General features: G+C 33.6%; 1 protein-coding gene across 1 annotated transcript in view; it reads right to left on the bottom strand.

Moving 5' to 3' along the window:
* The window catches only part of LOC148948560 (aminopeptidase N-like), a 200755-nt gene that overhangs the window by 140332 nt on the left and 36177 nt on the right, over positions 1-24246 (bottom strand). Inside the window, exons 6-7 of the mRNA XM_089094466.1 lie at positions 20612-20810; positions 13765-13951 (exon numbers count right to left, since the gene is read on the bottom strand). Coding sequence (XP_088950592.1) covers positions 13765-13951; positions 20612-20810 — 386 coding nt within the window. The remainder of the gene's footprint in view (positions 1-13764; positions 13952-20611; positions 20811-24246) is intronic.

Below are 24246 nucleotides of genomic sequence, written 5' to 3'. Positions count from 1 at the left end.
CATTAAGGTTCTATAACCTTTAGAGGGTCTTTCCCCCTTTTTTCGAAAATCAGCCAAATTTTCTCAACTTTTGATTGGTAGGACTAAACTTGATGAAACTTATATATTTTGAATCAGCATTAGAATCTGATTCTTTTGATGTATCTATTGATATCAAGATTCCGTTTTTTAGAGTTTTGGTTACTATTGAGCCGGGTCGCTCCTTGCTTACAGTTCGTTACCACGAACTGTTTGATACCTCGCTCTTTACGCTGAAGATTTTTAATACTATCATAAGAGCTATTTATTCTAATTAACGGCCTTTGTGATTAAGGGGTCATCCTTAAAAAATTGGAAAAATTCGAACTTTAGCGTAAAGAGCGAGACATTGACTAGGGGGGGGGGGTGAACTCCCTAATATACGTAATAAAAATATACGAATATAGAAGTTCGTCACGTAAGTTAATTTGTAAGTTACGTATATTTATTACTAATATAAACGTCCGTAAATAAAATTAAACAACTTTCAAGAAGGCCATTTAGCTAAAAAAAAGTTAAATTAATATGCAAATTCAGTTTTAATTGTTCATGCACGGTGAGCCAAAATCAAAACCCGCATTAATTTAAAAACGAACAGATATTAAATAAAAAACACAAGTTTTTTTTTTAACTGAAAGTAAGGAGCGACATCAAAACTTAAAACGAAGAGAAATTATTCCGTATATGAAAGGGACAGTTCCCTCCTCAACGCCTCGCTCTTTACGCTAAAGTTTGACTCTTCTTCAAAACTCTATTTTTTAAAACAATAAAAAACTTTAGCGTAAAGAGCGAGGCGTTGAGAAGGGGACATCCCCTTTCATATACGGAATAATTTCTCTTCGTTTTAAGTTTTAATGTCGCTCCTTACTTTCAGTTAAAAAAAAACTTCTTTTTTTTATTTAATTGAAATACTAGGATCAAGTGCATTACCCTGGGATCAATTATTTTACTGAAGTCTGTCTGTTGATCACGTGCATCATTGTTCATGACCAAGGTTATTTGCTTAAAGTGTGACGTGTAAATACTTATATAAACAAACAAGAGGCGAAGGGGGGTGAAAGCAGCTTCACCCAGGATTAATCCGAATAATCTTCTTGCAGATAAAACATAAAAGTAGGAGATTTCCGCCAGAAAAAGGTGCCGGGTTTTGAGGTCATGCGCTCGAACCATGATACTACTGTGGCACCCTGTGACTTTTGAAAAATTTTACTGATTCAGAATCACTAGCTATGAGTTTCCTACGGAAAACTTCTGAAGTTTAATGAGTTATAAAAACGAACTAATAGAAACACTGCCTTCGTTTTGTGAAGTTAATAATCCTTGTACTTTGTAGTTAGATTTAGCCAAAATAGTCTTTAATATTCATGCTAAATTTAACATATATCCAACAATAAGCCCTGAAGAATCGTCAGTATTCAAACAAAGACAGGGAAGGAAGCGAGAAAGGATAATAATTCCCTGTTAAATTTGAAAAATCAAGGCCTTAAAATACATTATTTTTAGATCTTTGAAAGGCCATCATCAATTGGATCTACCTAGGCGTTTGGATAGGCCGCAATAATTTGAATATAAATCTAAACAACTAAATAGATGGGAAAATAATGGCACTAAATATGACAATAAAAAGGTCAACTCGTCATTTAGAAATTTCCCTAAATCACAAAATAGTTTTTTGACAGAACTATTTTACCTCCCAAAAAAGTTCATTTAGAAAGACTATATAAAGTGACTATAGAAAGGTTGAAGTTTTTATTTAATAATTTCTACGAAAAAAATAAACATTGGAATCCCATTGAAAGTTTCTTAATGTAGCCTACTGTCTATTATAATAAAAATACGGTTTAGTTGTATATCATAGGCAACGCAATCGCGCTGCCTAAGTAAAGAACGATGTTGGCACAATGCATTATTTATTATTTATTTAATTTTTTCCTCGGACCAAGGCACTTCGTATCGAAGGAGTTGTATTGTAGAAACTTTGAAAAGGGCTCATTTGATTGGAAATTGGAGTGGCTTGTGCCCTTTTTAATAGTCAAAAGTGATTGGAAGGCAACTAACACGCCTTCCACGCCCCCATTTCCCCAGACACATCCAATCAAAATTTTGAGATAGCCATTTTGTTCAGCCTAGTTGATATCCACATAGAAATTATGTTTTTGAGGAGGACACTCCCTCACTGCCCTCAGGACAAGGGTTTTACGTTCTACCTTGGGGGAATCTAAGGTTTCTATAAACACTTTTACGCAGAAACATCAAAAAGGGTTCGTTCGAAGTAGAATTCACAGAGCTAATGTACTTTTTAATATTCGAAAATGATTGGAGGGCAACTAACCCCCCTCTCACGCCATCCTTTTCCCAAAACACATACAATCAAAATTTTGAGATAGCCATTTTGTTCAACGTAGTTGAAAGGTCCGGAAATTAGGTCTTTGAGGATGATAACCCCCTCACAGCCTTTAGGGCAAGGATTTTAAGTTATGCCCTGGGGAATATAAGGTTCTTATAGAAAGCGTTGTCGTAGAAACTTCAAAAATGGCTCATTCAATTGGAAATTAAAATGGCTAGTGCCCTTTTTAATTGTCGAAAGTATTTCCACGGGGACGAAATTTGCCGAAGAAAAAGTTCCAGAAAAAACTTTAAACGAGGGTGTGAAATTTCCTGGTACGATTTGAAAAACGGTTAGTTATTAAATATAAAAAGAATATATTTTTCAGCTGACAGCAAGGAGTAAAATCAAAAGCTAAAGCGAACAGAAATTATTCCATATATGAGAGGGACTGTCCCTTCCTCATACCTCACTCTTTACACTGAAGTTTGACTTTTCCCCCTCATCTCCTTAAGAACAGCTTAAGTTCAACGACCCATAACACAAGGGTCTTTGAACCTGAATAAGAAGGGGTATTAAAGAACTTTAGCACTTTAGCGTAAAGAGCGAGGTTTGAGGAAAGAGTAATCCACCTCATATAAAGAATAATTTTTATCCGTTTAAGTTTTGCTGTTGCTCCTTACGAGACGGGAAAGAAATTATTTGAAATTTAGCCCTGTATAAGATAGTCGGCTGCTAGACAACCACCCCGGGGCTAAAGTATATGAACAAGGTTTTGGTCTTTTTAGAAATTGTGACTGGAAATCCTCTGCAGTTTAGAGTTTAAGACGAAACCAGTGTTGGTGATTCTGGAACCAGAAATTACAAAAATATTTTCTTTTGGATCACTGTACGAATTCATTGGTTCTTACGCTGTCATTCGTTGGGTAATTGATTTAATATTTTTATGCTGTATTTTTTATCTTTTTTTGCATACAGCATTTAATTCAGTAAATTTTATATTAGTTATAATCCAACTAAGCTCAAATTTGTCAAAATGCAACTATCACTTTACTAGTTGTTGCAGCGGTCCTTTACACTCAACTAATATCGAAATATACCGACCATAATACTGTCAATTATGGTTATCTGAATCCCGATCTTGAAGAATTTAAAACGCCCTTCCTGCCTCAGAACATGAGCCTGGTGGAAAATTTTAGCCCGAAGTTCACTATCCTTTTGTTTTAGATTCTCCCTAGAAAATCATATGAAAACCCTATTCCCCCATACCCCAAGGGCTGGACATATTCAATGTGGAATAGGGTAAAAACACAGGGTTTTCTGTATCCAGCCTATGACAAACTTAAAACACATTACAAAATAACTATACTTAGGTGGAATAAAACTACTGATTTGAATTTAAATGGCTCCCAACTACAGCTTAGCACACATAGCGATGCTAAACACTGGTGCCAAATTCAAAGCTAAATTTTTTTCTAAAATAAAAAATCTACTTTAAATGTGTTGATGCAGGCATTATTTTTTCTTCTCGTGTTCGAAAAAAAATATTTTACGATTTTGGAGACTCGATTGTTGTAAGAATTTTGCTAGATGTATTTAATACAACAACGTATTTATTCATTTTTAGAACAATGTATTTTAGAACAATAACGTATTTTCATTTTTAGAACAATATATTTATTCAGCAACAAAAATAGCAACAATAAATTTAAACAAAGAAAGACCATCAAATCATTAAATTCATCGGAAAGGCTCTACGGTTAAGAATATGGTATCTGGAAAATAAAACAAAAATCGCGAAAATTAAAGTTTCATGACCAGATAGCGCAGATAGGGGCAAAATCATGGAAAATCAAAATTATCAATACAATATTCATGGTTTCCATGATACAGCATGAGTAATGCTTTCCTAACGAGACATAATTTGCGGCGTTTTTTTCTTTTTTTTCGTTGTTGCTGGAGACTATGCCATGAACTCAAAAGAATAAAAAGTTAATGGAAAGTTACCGTTCTAACACAAATCTTGTTTAACGGATTGTGAAAGGTTTGCTCGCTACTATGGTTGTATACAGAAAGGATTGTTTCTGTATATAACCATAGTAGGTTATATACAGAAACAAATTATATCTGGATTAGGGAAGAGGGGATTTAAGAAGAATTGTAATTTTTTGTGCTAATGGCTTCCCTTGCCACAGAACGTATTTTATTCAAAATATCAAGAAAAATTGAAAAGACTTTTTGTATGCTTGCTAAATAGAAGGGCAATTTGATAAGAATTACCTAGAAAGACTTTATAACACTATGTTTGCGCCTCATATGTTTTATTATAATAATTTGGAAGATTTTTAGCCAAATTGAGTGCATTATAACCTGCTGATTATTATTCAAATATTGCAATAGTGGTTCTTCCCGTGTATAAGGAATACCTATATAGTTAAGACACCAAGAGTATTTGATGTTCCACATAAAAAACGTATCCACTATCGACAAGTTTCCAAAGGCATCGACTCATTTTCATATTTCCACGTTGCATTTTTATTGGCATAATGTAGTCTTTTTGGCTTAAGTTTTGTGCTAATTTTAAGCAATTGACAATATTTTCCCTGTTTGTAATAGTGTTTCTTCCAATGCATAAGGAATACTTATATAGTTAAGACACCTAGAGTATTTGATGTTCCACATAAAAAACGTATCCACTATCGACAGGTTTCCAAAGGCATCGACTCATTATCATATTTCCACGTTGCCTTTTTATTGGCATAATTTAGTCTTTTTGGCTTAAGTTTTTTTGTGCTAATTTTAAGCAATTGACAATATTTTCCCTGTTTGTAATAGTGGTTCTTCCCATGTATAAGGAATACTTATATAGTTAAGACACCTAGAGTATTTGATGTTCCACATAAAAAACGTATCCACTATCGACAAGATTCCAAAGGCATCGTCTCATTTTAATATTTCCACGTTACATTTTTATTGGCATAATGTAGTCTTTTTGGCTTAAGTTTTGTGCTAATTTTAAGCAATTGACAATATGTTCCCTGTTTGTAATAGTGGTTCTTCCCATGTATAAGGAATACTTATATAGTTAAGACACCTAGAGTATTTGATGTTCCACATAAAAAACGTATCCACTATCGACAAGTTTCCAAAGGCATCGACTCATTTTCATATTTCCACGTTGCATTTTTATTGGCATAATGTAGTCTTTTTGGCTTAAGTTTTTTGTGCTAATTTTAAGCAATTGACAATATTTTCCCTGTTTGTAATAGTGGTTCTTCCCATGTATAAGGAATACTTATATAGTTAAGACACCTAGAGTATTTGATGTTCCACATAAAAAACGTATCCACTATCGACATGTTTCCAAAGGCATCGACTCATTTTCATATTTCCACGTTGCAGTTTTATTGGCATAATGCAGTCTTTTTGGCTTAAGTTTTTTTGTGCTAATTTTAAGCAATTGACAATATTTTCCATGTTTGTAATAGTGGTTCTTCCCATGTATAAGGAATACTTATATAGTTAAGACACCTAGAGTATTTGATGTTCCACATAAAAAACGTATCCACTATCGACAAGTTTCCAAAGGCATCGGCTCATTTTCATATTTCCACGTTACATTTTTATTGGCATAATGTAGTCTTTTTGGCTTTAGTTTTGTGCTAATTTTAAGCAATTGACAATATGTTCCCTGTTTGTAATAGTGGTTCTTCCCATGTATAAGGAATACTTATATAGTTAAGACACCTAGAGTATTTGATGTTCCACATAAAAAACGTATCCACTATCGACAGGTTTCCAAAGGCATCGACTCATTTTCATATTTCCACGTTGCCTTTTTATTGGCATAATGTAGTCTTTTTGGCTTAAGTTTTTTTGTGCTAATTTTAAGCAATTGACAATATTTTCCCTGTTTGTAATAGTGGTTCTTCCCATGTATAAGGAATACTTATATAGTTAAGACACCTAGAGTATTTGATGTTCCACATAAAAAACGTATCCACTATCGACAAGTTTCCAAAGGCATCGACTCATTTTCATATTTCCACGTTGCATTTTTATTGGCATAATGTAGTCTTTTTGGCTTAAGTTTTGTGCTAATTTTAAGCAATTGACAATATGTTACATGTTTGTAATAGTGGTTCTTCCCATGCATAAGGAATACTTATATAGTTAAGACACCTAGAGTATTTGATGTTCCACATAAAAAACGTATCCACTATCGACAGGTTTCCAAAGGCATCGACTCATTATCATATTTCCACGTTGCCTTTTTATTGGCATAATGTAGTCTTTTTGGCTTAAGTTTTTTTGTGCTAATTTTAAGCAATTGACAATATTTTCCCTGTTTGTAATAGTGGTTCTTCCCATGTATAAGGAATACTTATATAGTTAAGACACCTAGAGTATTTGATGTTCCACATAAAAAACGTATCCACTATCGACAAGATTCCAAAGGCATCAACTCATTTTAATATTTCCACGTTGCATTTTTATTGGCATAATGTAGTCTTTTTGGCTTAAGTTTTGTGCTAATTTTAAGCAATTGACAATATGTTCCCTGTTTGTAATAGTGGTTCTTCCCATGTATAAGGAATACTTATATAGTTAAGACACCTAGAGTATTTGATGTTCCACATAAAAAACGTATCCACTATCGACAGGTTTCCAAAGGCATCGACTCATTTTCATATTTCCACGTTGCATTTTTATTGGCATAATGTAGTCTTTTTGGCTTAAGTTTTTTTGTGCTAATTTTAAGCAATTGACAATATTTTCCCTGTTTGTAATAGTGGTTCTTCCCATGTATAAGGAATACTTATATAGTTAAGACACCTAGAGTATTTGATGTTCCACATAAAAAACATATCCACTATCGACAGGTTTCCAAAGGCATCGACTCATTTTCATATTTCCACGTTGCATTTTTATTGGCATAATGTAGTCTTTTTGGCTTAAGTTTTTTTGTGCTAATTTTAAGCAATTGACAATATTTTCCCTGTTTGTAATAGTGGTTCTTCCCATGTATAAGGAATACTTATATAGTTAAGACACCTAGAGTATTTGATGTTCCACATAAAAAACGTATCCACTATCGACAAGTTTCCAAAGGCATCGCCTCATTTTCATATTTCCACGTTGCATTTTTATTGGCATAATGTAGTCTTTTTGGCTTAAGTTTTTTTGTGCTAATTTTAAGCAATTGACAATATTTTCCCTGTTTGTAATAGTGGTTCTTCCCATGTATAAGGAATACTTATATAGTTAAGACACCTAGAGTATTTGATGTTCCACATAAAAAACGTATCCACTATCGACATGTTTCCAAAGGCATCGACTCATTTTCATATTTCCACGTTGCATTTTTATTGGCATAATGTAGTCTTTTTGTCTTATGTTTTTTTGTGCTAATTTTAAGCAATTGACAATATTTTCCCTGTTTGTAATAGTGGTTCTTCCCATGTATAAGGAATACTTATATAGTTAAGACACCTAGAGTATTTGATTTTCCACATAAAAAACGTATCCACTATCGACAGGTTTCCATAGTCATCGACTCATTTTCATATGTCCACTTTGCATTTTTATTTGCATAATTTAGTCTTGTTGGATTAAGTTTTGTGCTAATTTTAAGCAATTGACAATATTTTACCTGTTTGTAATAGTGGTTCTTCCCATGTATAAGGAATACTTATATAGTTAAGACACCTAGAGTATTTGATGTTCCACATAAAAAACTTATCCACTATCGACAAGTTTCCAAAGGCATCGACTCATTTTCATATTTCCACGTTGCATTTTTATTGGCATAATGTAGTCTTTTTGGCTTAAGTTTTGTGTGCTAATTTTAAGCAATTGACAATATTTTCCCTGTTTGTAATAGTGGTTCTTCCCATGTATAAGGAATACTTATATAGTTAAGACACCTAGAGTATTTGATGTTCCACATAAAAAACGTATCCACTATCGACAGGTTTCCAAAGGCATCGACTCATTTTCATATTTCCACGTTGCATTTTTATTGGCATAATGTAGTCTTTTTGGCTTAAGTTTTTTGTGCTAATTTTAAGCAATTGACAATATTTTCCCTGTTTGTAATAGTGGTTCTTCCCATGTATAAGGAATACTTATATAGTTAAGACACCTAGAGTATTTGATGTTCCACATAAAAAACTTATCCACTATCGACAAGTTTCCAAAGGCATCGACTCATTTTCATATTTCCACGTTGCATTTTTATTGGCATAATGCAGTCTTTTTGGCTTAAGTTTTTGTGCTAATTTTAAGCAATTGACAATATTTTCCCTGTTTGTAATAGTGGTTCTTCCCATGTATAAGGAATACTTATATAGTTAAGACACCTAGAGTATTTGATGTTCCACATAAAAAACATATCCACTATCGACAAGTTTCCAAAGGCATCGACTCATTTTCATATTTCCACGTTGCATTTTTATTGGCATAATGTAGTCTTTTTGGCTTAAGTTTTTTTGTGCTAATTTTAAGCAATTGACAATATTTTCCCTGTTTGTAATAGTGGTTCTTCCCATGTATAAGGAATACTTATATAGTTAAGACACCTAGAGTATTTGATGTTCCACATAAAAAACGTATCCACTATCGACAAGTTTCCAAAGGCATCGGCTCATTTTCATATTTCCACGTTGCATTTTTATTGGCATAATGTAGTCTTTTTTGCTTAAGTTTTGTGCTAATTTTAAGCAATTGACAATTTTTTACCTGTTTGTAATAGTTGTTCTTCCCATGTATAAGTAATACTTATATAGTTAAGACACCTAGAGTATTTGATGTTCCACATAAAAAACGTATCCACTATCGACAGGTTTCCAATGGCATCGACTCATTTTCATATTTCCACTTTGCATTTTTATTGGCATAATGCAGTCTTTTTGGGTTAAGTTTTTTTGTGCTAATTTTAAGCAATTGACAATATTTTCCCTGTTTGTAATAGTGGTTCTTCCCATGTATAAGGAATACTTATATAGTTAAGACACCTAGAGTATTTGATGTTCCACATAAAAAACGTATCCACTATCGACAAGTTTCCAAAGGCATCGTCTCATTTTCATATTTCCACGTTGCATTTTTATTTGCATAATGCAGTCTTTTTGTCTTAAGTTTTTTTGTGCTAATTTTAAGCAATTGACAATATTTTCCCTGTTTGTAATAGTGGTTCTTCCCATGTATAAGGAATACTTATATAGTTAAGACACCTAGAGTATTTGATGTTCCACATAAAAAACGTATCCACTATCGACAAGTTTCCAAAGGCATCAACTCATTTTCATATTTCCACGTTGCATTTTTATTGGCATAATGTAGTCTTTTTGGCTTAAGTTTTGTGCTAATTTTAAGCAATTGACAATATTTTCCATGTTTGTAATAGTGTTTCTTCCCATGTATAAGGAATACTTATATAGTTAAGACACATAGAGTATTTGATGTTCCACATAAAAAACTTATCCACTATCGACAAGTTTCCAAAGGCATCGACTCATTTTCATATTTCCACGTTGCATTTTTATTGGCATAATGTAGTCTTTTTGACTTTAAGTTTTGTGCTAATTTTAAGCAATTGACAATATTTTCCCTGTTTGTAATAGTGGTTCTTCCCATGTATAAGGAATACTTATATAGTTAAGACACCTAGAGTATTTGATGTTCCACATAAAAAACGTATCAACTATCGACAATTTTCCAAAGGCATCGACTCATTTTCATATTTCCACGTTGCATTTTTATTAGCATAATGTAGTCTTTTTGGCTTAAGTTTTTTTGTGCTAATTTTAAGCAATTGACAATATTTTCCCTGTTTGTAATAGTGGTTCTTCCCATGTATAAGGAATACTTATATAGTTAAGACACCTAGAGTATTTGATGTTCCACATAAAAAACGTATCCACTATCGACAAGTTTCCAAAGGCATCGACTCATTTTCATATTTCCACGTTGCATTTTTATTGGCATAATGTAGTCTTTTTGACCTTAAGTTTTGTGCTAATTTTAAGCAATTGACAATATTTTCCCTGTTTGTAATAGTGGTTCTTCCCATGTATAAGGAATACTTATATAGTTAAGACACCTAGAGTATTTGATGTTCCACATAAAAAACGTATCCACTATCGACAAGTTTCCAAAGGCTCCGACTCATTTTCATATTTCCACGTTGCATTTTTATTGGCATAATGCAGTCTTTTTGGCTTAAGTTTTTTTGTGCTAATTTTAAGCAATTGACAATATTTTCCCTGTTTGTAATAGTGGTTCTTCCCATGTATAAGGAATACTTATATAGTTAAGACACCTAGAGTATTTGATGTTCCACATAAAAAACGTATCCACTATCGACAAGTTTCCAAAGGCATCGACTCATTTTCATATTTCCACGTTGCATTTTTATTGGCATAATGTAGTCTTTTTGGCTTAAGTTTTGTGCTAATTTTAAGCAATTGACAATATTTTCCCTGTTTGTAATAGTGGTTCTTCCCATGTATAAGGAATACTTATATAGTTAAGACACCTAGAGTATTTGATGTTCCACATAAAAAACGTATCCACTATCGACAGGTTTCCAAAGGCATCGACTCATTTTCATATTTCCACGTTGCATTTTTATTGGCATAATGCAGTCTTTTTGGCTTAAGTTTTTTGTGCTAATTTTAAGCAATTGACAATATTTTCCCTGTTTGTAATAGTGGTTCTTCCCATGTATAAGGAATACTTATATAGTTAAGACACCTAGAGTATTTGATGTTCCACATAAAAAACGTATCCACTATCGACATGTTTCCAAAGGCATCGACTCATTTTCATATTTCCACGTTGCATTTTTATTGGCATAATGCAGTCTTTTTGGCTTAAGTTTTTTTGTGCTAATTTTAAGCAATTGACAATATTTTCCCTGTTTGTAATAGTGGTTCTTCCCATGTATAAGGAATACTTATATAGTTAAGACACCTAGAGTATTTGATGTTCCACATAAAAAACGTATCCACTATCGACAAGTTTCCAAAGGCATCGACTCATTTTCATATTTCCACGTTGCATTTTTATTGGCATAATGTAGTCTTTTTGGCTTAAGTTTTTTGCTAATTTTATGCAATTGAAAATATTTTCCCTGTTTGTAATAGTGGTTCTTCACATTTATAAGGAATACTTATATAGTTAAGACACCTAGAGTATTTGATGTTCCACATAAAAAACGTATCCACTATCGACAAGTTTCCAAAGGCATCGACTCATTTTCATATTTCCACGTTGCATTTTTATTGGCATAATGCAGTCTTTTTGGCTTAAGTTTTTTTGTGCTAATTTTAAGCAATTGACAATATTTTACCTGTTTGTAATAGTGGTTCTTCACATGTATAAGGAATACTTATATAGTTAAGACACCTAGAGTATTTGATGTTCCACATAAAAAACGTATCCACTATCGACAAGTTTCCAAAGGCATCGCCTCATTTTCATATTTCCACGTTGCATTTTTATTGGCATAATGTAGTCTTTTTGACTTTAAGTTTTTGTGCTAATTTTAAGCAATTGACAATATTTTCCCTGTTTGTAATAGTGGTTCTTCCCATGTATAAGGAATACTTATATAGTTAAGACACCTAGAGTATTTGATGTTCCACATAAAAAACGTATCCACTATCGACAGGTTTCCAAAGGCATCGACTCATTTTCATATTTCCACGTTGCATTTTTATTGGCATAATGTAGTCTTTTTGGCTTAAGTTTTTTGTGCTAATTTTAAGCAATTGACAATATTTTCCCTGTTCGTAATAGTGGTTCTTCCCATGTATAAGGAATACTTATATAGTTAAGACACCTAGAGTATTTGATGTTCCACATAAAAAACGTATCCACTATCGACACGTTTCCAAAGGCATCGACTCATTTTCATATTTCCACGTTGCATTTTTATTGGCATAATGTAGTCTTTTTGGCTTAAGTTTTTTGCTAATTTTAAGCAATTGACAATATTTTCCCTGTTTGTAATAGTGGTTCTTCCCATGTATAAGGAATACTTATATAGTTAAGACACCTAGAGTATTTGATGTTCCACATAAAAAACGTATCCACTATCGACAGGTTTCCAAAGGCATCGACTCATTTTCATATTTCCACGTTGCATTTTTATTGGCATAATGTAGTCTTTTTGGCTTAAGTTTTTTTGTGCTAATTTTAAGCAATTGACAATATTTTCCCTGTTTGTAATAGTGGTTCTTCCCATGTATAAGGAATACTTATATAGTTAAGACACCTAGAGTATTTGATGTTCCACATAAAAAACGTATCCACTATCGACAAGTTTCCAAAGGCATCGAATCATTTTCATATTTCCTAGTTGCATTTTTATTGGCATAATGTAGTCTTTTTGGCTTTAGTTTTGTGCTAATTTTAATCAATTGACAATATGTTCCCTGTTTGTAATAGTGGTTCTTCCCATGCATAAGGACTAATTATATAGTTAAGACACCTAGAGTATTTGATGTTCCACATAAAAAACGTATCCACTATCGACAGGTTTCCAAAGGCATCGTCTCATTTTCATATTTCCACTTTGCATTTTTATTGGCATAATGTAGTCTTTTTGGCTTAAGTTTTTTTGTGCTAATTTTAAGCAATTGACAATATTTTCCCTGTTTGTAACGTTATATTTTTGTGTGTACGTGACAAGGTTTAGCAAGTGGTTAATTAGCTTTTATTCTAACGATAATAGAAAGTTAGAATCCTTTGGGTTTTCTTTTTTCTTTATTTATTTTTCGATTAGCATTTTTAACGTTCACATTTAAGCAATGTTTGTATTGAGCAAATTCATGAAATGCTTTATTTTATTCGTATATTCATATTCATATTTTATTCTTCTCGGTTTAGTTATCAACTGAATTCTATTTTATAGGAATACATAAGTTATGCTTGCTAATGGGATCATTCTAGACGTACACTAGCGATGACTTCCTCTGCAACAGATTCCTACCGATGCCATTTTCAATAGGAAAACGTTATTAGTCCAACTCCACCCCCCCCTCCTTAAAAAACAGCAACTGAGGGCTAGAACTAAAAGTTAAAGAATGAAAAAGAATTAGGCTACTTAGGCATTCCTAAGGAACCATCTTAAATCCACCGTCACAGCCGTAAATATTAATTTTGTGCGTTTCTACGGGCAATTAGGACCTACCGTTTCCCCTTACCAGCTGAAGATTGCTATTGCTTCCAAGGTTCTGCACAATTCCTTCTGTAGGACCACAAAAAAAATAATCTCTGGAACACAAGTAACTGGCTAAATATCTATGTAAAATATCACACGGGGTTACAGAAGCAAAATGTTTTGGCGTTTGGGGCTTAGCCTCAGCCGAACATAGTGATTTAATAGTTTCTTTAAAATTGTATAAACTTACCGCTCCTAATGCCAAGTTCTCCATGTATGTTGTAATTCCTTCATTGAGCCAAATAACACTCCACCAATCACAAGTGACTAGGTTTCCAAACCACTGATGTGACAGCTCATGGGCTATCACTCCGACAACATTCTGTTCAGCTCTAGCTGCCACTTTCAATGGACCATCCCAAAGAAGTAGGGATTCCCTTCAAAAAGAAAAAGAGATTCCTGAAGTTTTTATAATCATATTGTAGCTACGATACAATAATAATAATGACACAAAAATAGTACATTAACTATCTTGAACTTTAGGCGCTTTGCCTGCGCATAGACAGTAATCATTAAGCAAATGACTAATATTGTTTTGAAAGTTGGAAAGCTGAGCTGCTAAAAATTGGAATGACTGACAGTAAGGGGCGATAATTAAGACAAAAATACGCTTCCCCACTTCTAGCTCAAAGTCTATCTGAGGCAATTTTACACAGGGAGAGCAATATACATAATATGAACCAAAATAAGTATGAAAATTCAATTACCAATAAAATATTTAATTTTTTTATTCTCCAAACTGTATTCGGAAACCTCGAAAACTCTATTTCAACAATCCTATTAAATCAGAGGCAACACTGTAGCGTTGCCTATAGTAAAGGCCATACGGCTCCAATGTTTTATTATTTTTTTTCCCAGGGGCACTTCACATGGAAGGGGTCGTCGTAGAAGCTTCAAAGGGGGCTCATTCAATTGGAAATCGAGAGTTATAGTGCCCTTTTTAATAGTCAAAAATGTTCGGAGGGCAACTAGCCCCCCCCCCCCCACGCCCATTAGTTCCCCGAACACATCAACTCAAAACGTTGAGATTGCCATTTTGTTCGACGTAGTTGATATCCAGATAAAAAATATATTTTTGAGGAGGCTACCCCCCCACATCCCTCAGGGCAAGAGTTTTAAGCTATGCCCTGGGGGCTTATAAGGTTTTTATAGAAGGCGTTTTCGTAGAAACTTCAAAACAGGCTCATTCGACTGGAAATTAAAGGGCTAGTGCCCTTTTTAACAGTCGAAAGTGACTGGAGTGTAACTAGCCCCCCTCCCCCCCCCACGCCCATCATTTCCCCAAACATATACAATCATTCAACAATCCTATTAAATCAGAGGCAACACTGTAGCGTTGCCTATAGTAAAGGCCATACGGCTCCAATGTTTTATTATTTTTTTCCCCGGGGGCACTTCACATGGAAGGGGTCGTCGTAGAAGCTTCAAAGGGGGCTCATTCAATTGGAAATCGAGAGTTATAGTGCCCTTTTTAATAGTCAAAAATTATTGGAGGGCAACTAGCCCCCCCCCCACGCCCATCATTTCTCCAAACACATCCAATCAACATGTTGAGATAGCCATTTTGTTCATCATAGTTTATGTCAAGATAGAAAATTTGTTTTTGAGGAGGACACTCCCCCAATACCCTCAGGGCAAGGGTTTTAAGTTATGCCCTGGGGGCATATAAGGTTTTTATAGAAGGCGTTGTCGTGGAAACGTTAAAACAAGCTCAATCGATTGGCAATTCAAAGGGCTAGTGCCCTTTTTAATAGTCGAAAGTGATTGGAGTGTAACTAGCCCCCCTCCCCCCCACGCCCATCATTTCCCCAAACACATCCAATCAAAATTTTCAGATAGTCATTTTGTTCAGCATAGTGATTTCCAGATAGAAAATATGTTTTTGGGGAGGACACTCCCCCACAACCCTCAGGGGAAGGGTTTTAAGTTATGCCCTGGGGGCATATAAGGTTTTTATAGAAGTTGTTGTCGTAGAAACTTCAAAACAGGCTCATTCGATTGGAAATTAAAGGGCTAGTGCCTTTTTTAATTGTCCAACATGATTGGAGGGCAACTAGCCCCCCCCCCGCCTCCACGCCCATCATTCCCCCAAACACATCCAATCAAAATTTTGAGATAGCCATTTTGTTCAGCGTAGTTGATTTCCAAATAAAAAATATGTTTTTGAGGAGGATACTCCCCCACAACCCTCAGGGCAAGGGTATTAAGTTATGCCATGGGGGTATATAAGGTTTTTATAGAAGGCGTTGTCGTAGAAACTTCAAAACAAGCTCATTCGTTTGGAAATTAAAGGGCTAGTGCCCTTTTTAATAGTCGAAAGTGATTGGAGGGCAACTAGCCCTCCCTCCACGCCCATCATTTCCCCAAGCACATCCAATCAAAATTTTCAGATAGCCATTTTGTTCAGCGTAGTTGATTTCCAGATAGAAAATATGTTTGTGGGGAGGACACTCCCCCAGAGCCCTCAGGGGAAGGGTTTTAAGTTATGCCCTGGGTGCATATAAGGTTTTTATAGAAGTCGTTGTCGTAGAAACTTCAAAACAGGCTCATTCGATTGGAAATTGAAGGGCTAGTACCCTTTTTAATAGTCCAATATGATTGGAGGGCAACTAGCCCCCCCCCACGCCCATAATTCCCCCAAACACATCCAATCAAAATTTGAGATAGCCATTTTGTTCAGCGTTGTTGATTTCCATATAAAAACATATTTTTGAGGAGGATACTCCCCCACAACCCTCAGGGCAAGGGTTTTAAGTTATGCCCTGGGGGCATATAATGTTTTTATAGAAGGCGTTGTCGAAGAAACTTCAAAACATGCTCATTCGATTGGAAATTAAAGGGCTAGTGCCCTTTTTAATAGTCGATAGTGATTAGAGTGTAACTAGCCCCCTTCCCCCCCCCACGCCCATCATCTCCCCAAACACATCCAATCAAAATTTTGAGATAGCCATTTTGTTCAGCGTAGTTGATTTCCAGATAGAAAATTTATTTTTGAGGAGGACACTCCCCCACAACCCTCAGGGTTTTAAGTTATGCCCTGGGGGCATATAAGGTTTTTATAGAACTTGTTGTCGTAGAAACTTCAAAACAGGCTCATTCGATTGTAAATTAAAGGGCTAGTGCCCTTTTTAATAGTCGAAAGTGATTGGAGGGCAACTAGCACCCCCCCCCTTGCGCCCATCATTCCCCCAAACACATCCAATCAAAATTTTTAGATAGCCATTTTGTTCAGCGTAGTTTATTTCCAGATAGAAAATATGTTTTTGAGGAGGACAATCCCCCACAACCCTCAGGGCAAGGGTTTTAAGTTATGCCCTGGGGGCATATAAGGTTTTTATAGAAGGCGATGTCGTAGAAACTTCAAAAGAAGCTCATTCGATTCCGAGGGCTAATGCCCTTTGTAATAGTCGAAAGTGATTTGAGGACAACTAACCCCCCTCTCACGCCCACCTTTCCCCCAAACACATCCAATCAAAATTTTAAGACAACCATTTTATTAAACGTAGTTTTAAGTTCTGGAAATTAGGTTTTTGAGGATTGAAATTCCCCCAAAGCCCTCAGGGCAAGGGTTGTAATTTAAGGATTCTCCGAATCCTTCATACCATTTTCTATGGAAGGGATGCTCGTATAAACTTTAGAGAGGGCTCATTTGATTGAAAATTGAAAGATCTTGTTCACTTCATAAGAGTCAAAAGAGATGGAAGGGCAACTAGCCCCTCTCCCTCCTCCACGCCCTAAATGCATCAGATAAAAAATTTGATATTGACATTTTGTTAAAATAGTTTAAAGTGCTGATAACAAAAAACTCCGGTGTCGACACAGCCCACCAGGGCCCAGGGGTAGGCATTGTAAGTTATGCCCTGGGGCATAACTTATTAAGGGGGGTTTATAACTTATGGGACGGGGTTTCGTATGGGAAGAACACATAGGAAATCTATTATAATTATCCAATTATAAGGTTAAAATACATACTCTGTGATAGATGCAAAACTGCTTTGGCACACAATTTCCTATTGAGGTCAATTCCAAACAGTCGTGATCCCTTTGTGTCAGTAAGTGAAATGGTCTAAACCCCTTTATTGGAGCTATTTTTTCAATCCATGCATTGTTGTCAATCGCTGTCCACAAGTTATGCAAGCTGTCTATTGTTCATATACAAGGTGTTTATCAAAGAGGTAATCGTATAGACTTTGAAAAAAGCCTCATTCGATTTAAATTGAAAGTTATATATAATTTTTTTAAAGTCGAGAATAATCGGACAGTAAGCACCCCTCCCCCCATGCAATAAAACTTGAAACTTTTTGCAATAAAAAACGAACAAAAATTAATTTAAAAAAAAACTTTCCGAAAAATAAGTTTTCAAAAAAAAGTAAAGGCCATTTTAAACTTAAGCTCAGGAGATACAAATACCTGTTAAAATTCAAACTCAAAACGACCAGAAATTATTATTAAAGAATAAATGAAACCCAAAACGAACAGAAATTAAATAAACAATCATAGCAAAAAACATACAACAACTAATAATATAGATGAATAAATAGATCTTAAAGCGAGTAATGCTTGGATCGAATATGAAAATCAAGCTTAAAACTAAAACAAATAGTTTGCTATTAAAGTATAAATGAAACTTGAAAGGAATAGAAATTAAATAAACATCAATGCTAACAAACATAAAATATATATTAATGTAAATGAATAAATAATTCTTAAGATGAGTGAAACTTCAACTGAATATGCAAATCAAGTATGATTCGAATAAAAATAGCCACAAACAAGAGTTTGGGTATTGTCTCACTGCAGAATCCTAATACCTACTGCGTCATTGGCACTTTACTGAAAACGAATTATATTACAAATGTTTTCTTTTGTGCTTAATATTGACGATAAATATTAAAATTACAGTAAAATTTTGAACTGATGAGCTTTCATCAATTAATATAATTATGCATCAAATATTAAGTTTAATTCATTAGTTCTTTTCAAGATTAGTCAATACCAATATAGTTTCACTACAAACAAAATTGTGATACTGTCCCCTTTTGTGACTGCAAAAACCTAAAGCCTTGTGCGTCATTGGCGGTTCACTGAAAACGAATTACTTGTAAATTACAAATTTGATATTTTCCAGTTCTTACAGCATTGAAAATGAAAATAAAAATAACGGTGAAAAAAAAAATCTTGAACTGATGGATCTTTCAACAATAAATATCAATATATATCTAATATTCAATTTGATTCTGTTTATATTTTCCAAGACTGTTCAAGACTCTTATAGTTTTGCCATTTTTTTTAACTCTGCCATTTTTTGTAACTAATTGTGTTAGTTTGTTATGAAAACATTCTATGGCTTTTAGTATTTGAGCGGAAAACTACACCTCAAACTTTGTGGAACATGAATTTTCCTGCATGAAACACCAAAACATAACAAAATGTCAAGTTTCAGAGTGTTCCACCACTTGCAAGCAAGTGCCACTGGTATTTTTGAATCCGCATGATCAATTTAGGGGGTAGAGGGTAGGCTAATTCTCGTAGCAGCCCCATTCCGTCGTGGTATGGTTCACATTTTCAACACCTGGCGTCCGGACTATCATATAATCTACCAAGCATACAACTACCCCAAATCAGTATCAATAAATAAATGAAACCCAAAACGAACAAAATTTAAAATTAATATTAGAGTCAAACTCAAAACGAGCATAAATTAATATGAGTAGGGTTCAAAACCCTTATGCTTTCTAAAAGCCAGATTATAATTTGGACTTTACTGAAAAAAAAATTCAAATGAGTTTACTGAAAAAAAATTTGCATTATCAGTTTAATATACATAAGTTTACATTTATTCCTTAAAATCTTACTTAATTTTTGTTATCTTAAAGTTATAAAAGTGGAAATATTTCAAAGAATTATTTTCAGTAAAGCGCCAATGACGCAGTAGGTTTTAGGCTTCTGCAGTGATACGATACCCAAACTCCTGTTTGTAGTTATTTTTATTCGATTCAAACTTGATTTGCATATTCAATTTAAGTTTCACTCGTTTTAAGATTTATTTATTTATTTACATTAATATATATTGTATGTTTGTTCGCATTGATTGTTTATTTGATTTCTGTTAGTTTAAAGTTTCATTTATACTTTAATAGCAAAATATTTGTTTTCGTTTTAAGCTTGATTTTCATATTCAATCTAAGCATTACTCGCTTTAAGATCTATTTATTCATTTATATTATTAATTGTGGTATGTTTTTTGCTATGATTGTCTATTTAATTTCTGCTTGATTTGGGCTTCTTTTATTCTTTCACTTTAGTTTCTGGTCGTGTTTTGTTTTAATTATATAATGTAATTTAAAATACTTATCTGAATTATAAAATTGACTTTAAATTTATTTTAAAAACTTTATTTTATGAAATATTTTTTTAATTAATTCATACAATGCTATAGCTACGAGCTTTAGGTACACACAACAAGGATACGTTTCTCAGTTGAAATATAAAAATAGCATAAGAAGACCTGTTGAAGTGGAGACTGTGACAGAGAAAAAAGAAACGCGTGCAAAAAATAAATCTTTTCTAAGAATAGAAAAGGAAAGGGCAAATAAGCTCAAAACTAAGAATAACTGTGGAATAAAAAAAAAAGATTAATCAAAAGACGAATATGAGAAACAGGTAAGAATACGACAGTAAAAAATATATATACTATAATCGAATGGAAAGACCACAAAGATAACAGCATGGGTAGGCTAGTAAGGAAAAAGATAACGGCTAATGTTACTTTTCATTACATTTTTCCAAACGATACAAACATTATTTTTCCCTTAGCTAAGGGGAAAATTATTTAAAAAGGCCTTGTGTGTGGCCTGAATAAGCTCAAGATATTATTCCACTCATTAGGTCACCTGAGAAAATCTGGTAGAGACACATACACAACCGGTTACAAGCATTTTAATACTATCAAATAAGATTACGGTATATACTGAAACTAATATTATGAAATGTATCATCATACTGAAGACGTTATCAGAGCTATAGTAAAATTCTACCTATACTTTACTAGTCCCCAGTTTTCCATAGCACCAGCAGCAAAGTAGGGAACTGCAACTTGGTCCATTTTGTCCAAAGAGTAATTGAATCCTGTGTAACTTTCGTAAAAATCCATCATGACTGGGGTCACAGTTAAGCCCAATGAGGCTTGCTCAGCATTGTAGTTGGGGTTTGCATAGTGAGCAACAGGCGTACCACCTTGAATGAAAAAAAAGTGATTTCTTTTTTTATTGGTTTTTACTCGCCTCTCTCTCTCTCTCTCTCTCTCTCTCTCTCTCTCTCTCTCTCTCTCTCTCTCTCTCTCTCTGTTTCTCTCTCGCTTTTGTTAGTATTTTGTTACTTCAAAAACTGTAATAAAATGGTGATATCACTGTTGCTCAGCTTTAAGGCAAATTACTTGTGAATCTTATACTCTTTTCTGGGCTTTCTTAGTTTCATTATCCTATTATCAAACATGCTACTGAAGTTTTAAAAAGGTACTGTTACATTATTTCTTTTTTGAAAGCTTGTAAGTGAAACTCGTTTCTTAGAAAATCCAGGGCCGGATCTAGGGGACTAGAAGGGCTATATTCTTTGGTAAAAATTGTAATCTTTACAGTATTGACGGTGTGGCAGGGGGTGGCGAAGTCTAAATTCACCCCCCCCCTGAGAAAAGCCTAACTCCGGCTCTGAGAAAACCGCAGGTATTTTTAACTCATGCCTACATGTGATATTTTTCAGGCATCTGAATTACGGAAAAAGCCGATTGTAAACAGTTCGGATTAATGAATTGTAAGTAAGGAGTAACTTGGGACAATAGTTACCGAAACTCCAAATAAAGGAGCTCTGATAATAATCGACACATGAAAAGAACTGGCTTTTTATGCTGATTCCAAATACATCAAACTCATTTAGTTTAACGTTGTGCATCAAAGTCTACGTGCCGGAGAAAATTTTTCTGATTTTCGAAAAAGGGGTAAACACCCTGATGAAGACAAGTGATCTTAATGAAAAGTGTACCATTAGATTCAGCATATCATAGAGCCTCCCTCATGGAGTTTAAAGCCCCTATCCACGAAAATTTGGAATTTTGCATTTTTTCCTAAAAGATCACTGATGCGTGTTTGCTGGTTTGTTCTCCAATTCTATGTTTTTGTTGTTGTTTTTTTATCCCCAGGGATGACCGTGTCAAGCCGATGTTTTTAGAAGATCGAGAAAGGGCTCATTCAAAAAGAAATTAAAAATTCTAGTGCCCCTTTTAAGTGACCAAAAATTGTGCCGCAGGAAAGTGGCGTTTGCACCACTTTTTGGCATCAGCTGAATATAGAAGAGAGTTTTCAAAAGGGGTTGTGGTCATAAATTAACCTCTAATCTCCCCTCATTCAATGTAATATTTCTAGAGTAAGCCTGTAGGCTACTATCGCTTCTGCAAATTGATAACTCCCATCTTATTACAGAAATGTATTTTCACCACAACATAAAAGATTACACTCATACTTCTATCAGTACAAAAGGGAAAGGTGAGGATGGGGGGGTGTATCTTGATCCACGCCAGGAAACTTCCCAGGGGACAAATGCTACCAAGAGCCATACTCTAACCAAGATTTAAACGGCAGTATTTCTCATTTTTCTATTCATATACATTTCGTACTCTCTCGTTTAATTCTGAATTGAGAGGGGGCAGCCCCTGTCACTGTTCATAAGGGTTGTTCCAGTAAAAATATTTGTTCAAAGAAAATCCACTTAAAACCCATGGGACCCCATATATCGTTTTAGATATTTCTGGCACTGCCTCTGAGAAATATTTGAAGGGATACACTTTACGGGGATGATTAATATTCTCAAAGTATTGTTATACGAAAATTAAATTGCATGTTAGCATTTCTTCTAGCATTTAAGACAGCCTTGGATATAGCAAATGTAGCAATAAACAGTAAGTAAAGAGCTACCATCTTCAATAGAAATCGAAACTAAAAAAACAGTGTTTATTACAATATAAGTAACATCTATGTCTGTTGTTTATGCTGATTGTAAACTTGTTTATACACACATATATATATATATACATATATACATATATATATATATATATATATATATATATATATATATATATATATATATATATATATATATATATATATATATATATATATATATATATATATATATATATATATATATAAATATATATATTATATATATATATATATATATATATATATATATATATATATATATATATATAAATATATATATATATATATATATATATATATATATATATATATATATATATATATATATATATATATATATATATACATGTATATATATACATGTGTATATATATATACATATATATATATATACATATATATATATATATATATATATATATATATATATATATATATATATATATATATATATATATATATATATATATATATATATATATATATATATATATATATATATATATATATATATATATATATATATATATATATATATATATATATATATATATATATATATATATATATATATATATATATACTACGGTAACCCTTTTATGAAACTAAAAAGAAAAAAAGCTTTTCAACTGAAAGTAAGGAGCTACATTAAAGCTTTAAATGAGCCAAAATTTTTCCATGTATGAGGGGTTTCCCCCTCCTAAGCCCCTCTCTCTTTACGCTAAAGTTGTCCCAATTCTTTAAGAAAGACTTCATAAACATTAGGACCGTTCAATTGGAATAAAAAGATTTTTTAAAGCAATACCGTAGATACTTTCGTGTAACGAGCAAGGGATTGAGGAGGGGGTAGCCCCCCTTATATATGGAAAAATTTCTGTCTTTTTCAATGTTATTCTAAACTTTTAGTTGACATTTTTTTTCTTAATTTAATATTTTATTGTTTATCAGATCATACGAGGAAATCCGCCTCCCCCCGAAGTGTTTTCAAGCACCCGTCACCTCCCCTCACTCTGCAACAACTCACCGACACTCCTTATTTTTTTTGGGGGGGGGGGGGTGGTAGGTTACAAAAAAAACTTTAGAAACGGGTAAAAATGTATTTTAATGGATGTTTATCACGTTTTTACAAGTTGGAGAACATTTCCACCCCTCATTGACCCTTCGAGTAAATATATAATTAGTTCTAAGGAATGGGTAGAGGGGAGTGGGAGGTAGAAATTGATATATAACTCCTCTTGATTTCCGGGAGTATTTCTGGTCTAAGCTATTATTATGAAAGTTATGAGCAACATTAAACCCCGAAATGAGCAGAATTTATTCCATACAGGAGGAGGATTTCCACGTCCCCACCTCCGCCTCATGATCGAAGAAACTTGGGAGGATGCCAATTCGATCAAAAATTGAGAGGTCAAGCCCTTTTTTATATATTATAAAAGTGATTGGTAACCAGCCAGCCCCTGTCCTGAAACTGTTTTTGATATTTTTTCTTCTGTTACCCCTTAGGAAAGAGATTCCCAACTTTTTTTTACTCTACAACACATTCTAAAATATCGGTAGGGTGGCGGGCACCACCTATTTTAAATCGACAAACTCCTTCCATAACTTGTCATTTTCACATAATTTATTTTCTTATTTTCTTATAGTCGTAATGTATTAATAAATAATAAAAAAAGGTT

The sequence above is a fragment of the Artemia sp. Qi Xiang Cuo genome, chromosome 9, assembly GCF_049724085.1.
Source record: "Artemia sp. Qi Xiang Cuo chromosome 9, ASM4972408v1, whole genome shotgun sequence".
Classification (NCBI taxonomy): domain Eukaryota; kingdom Metazoa; phylum Arthropoda; class Branchiopoda; order Anostraca; family Artemiidae; genus Artemia; species Artemia sp. Qi Xiang Cuo.
The sequence above is the reverse complement of the archived record's forward strand: the minus strand, read 5'-3'. Positions and strand labels throughout refer to the sequence as shown.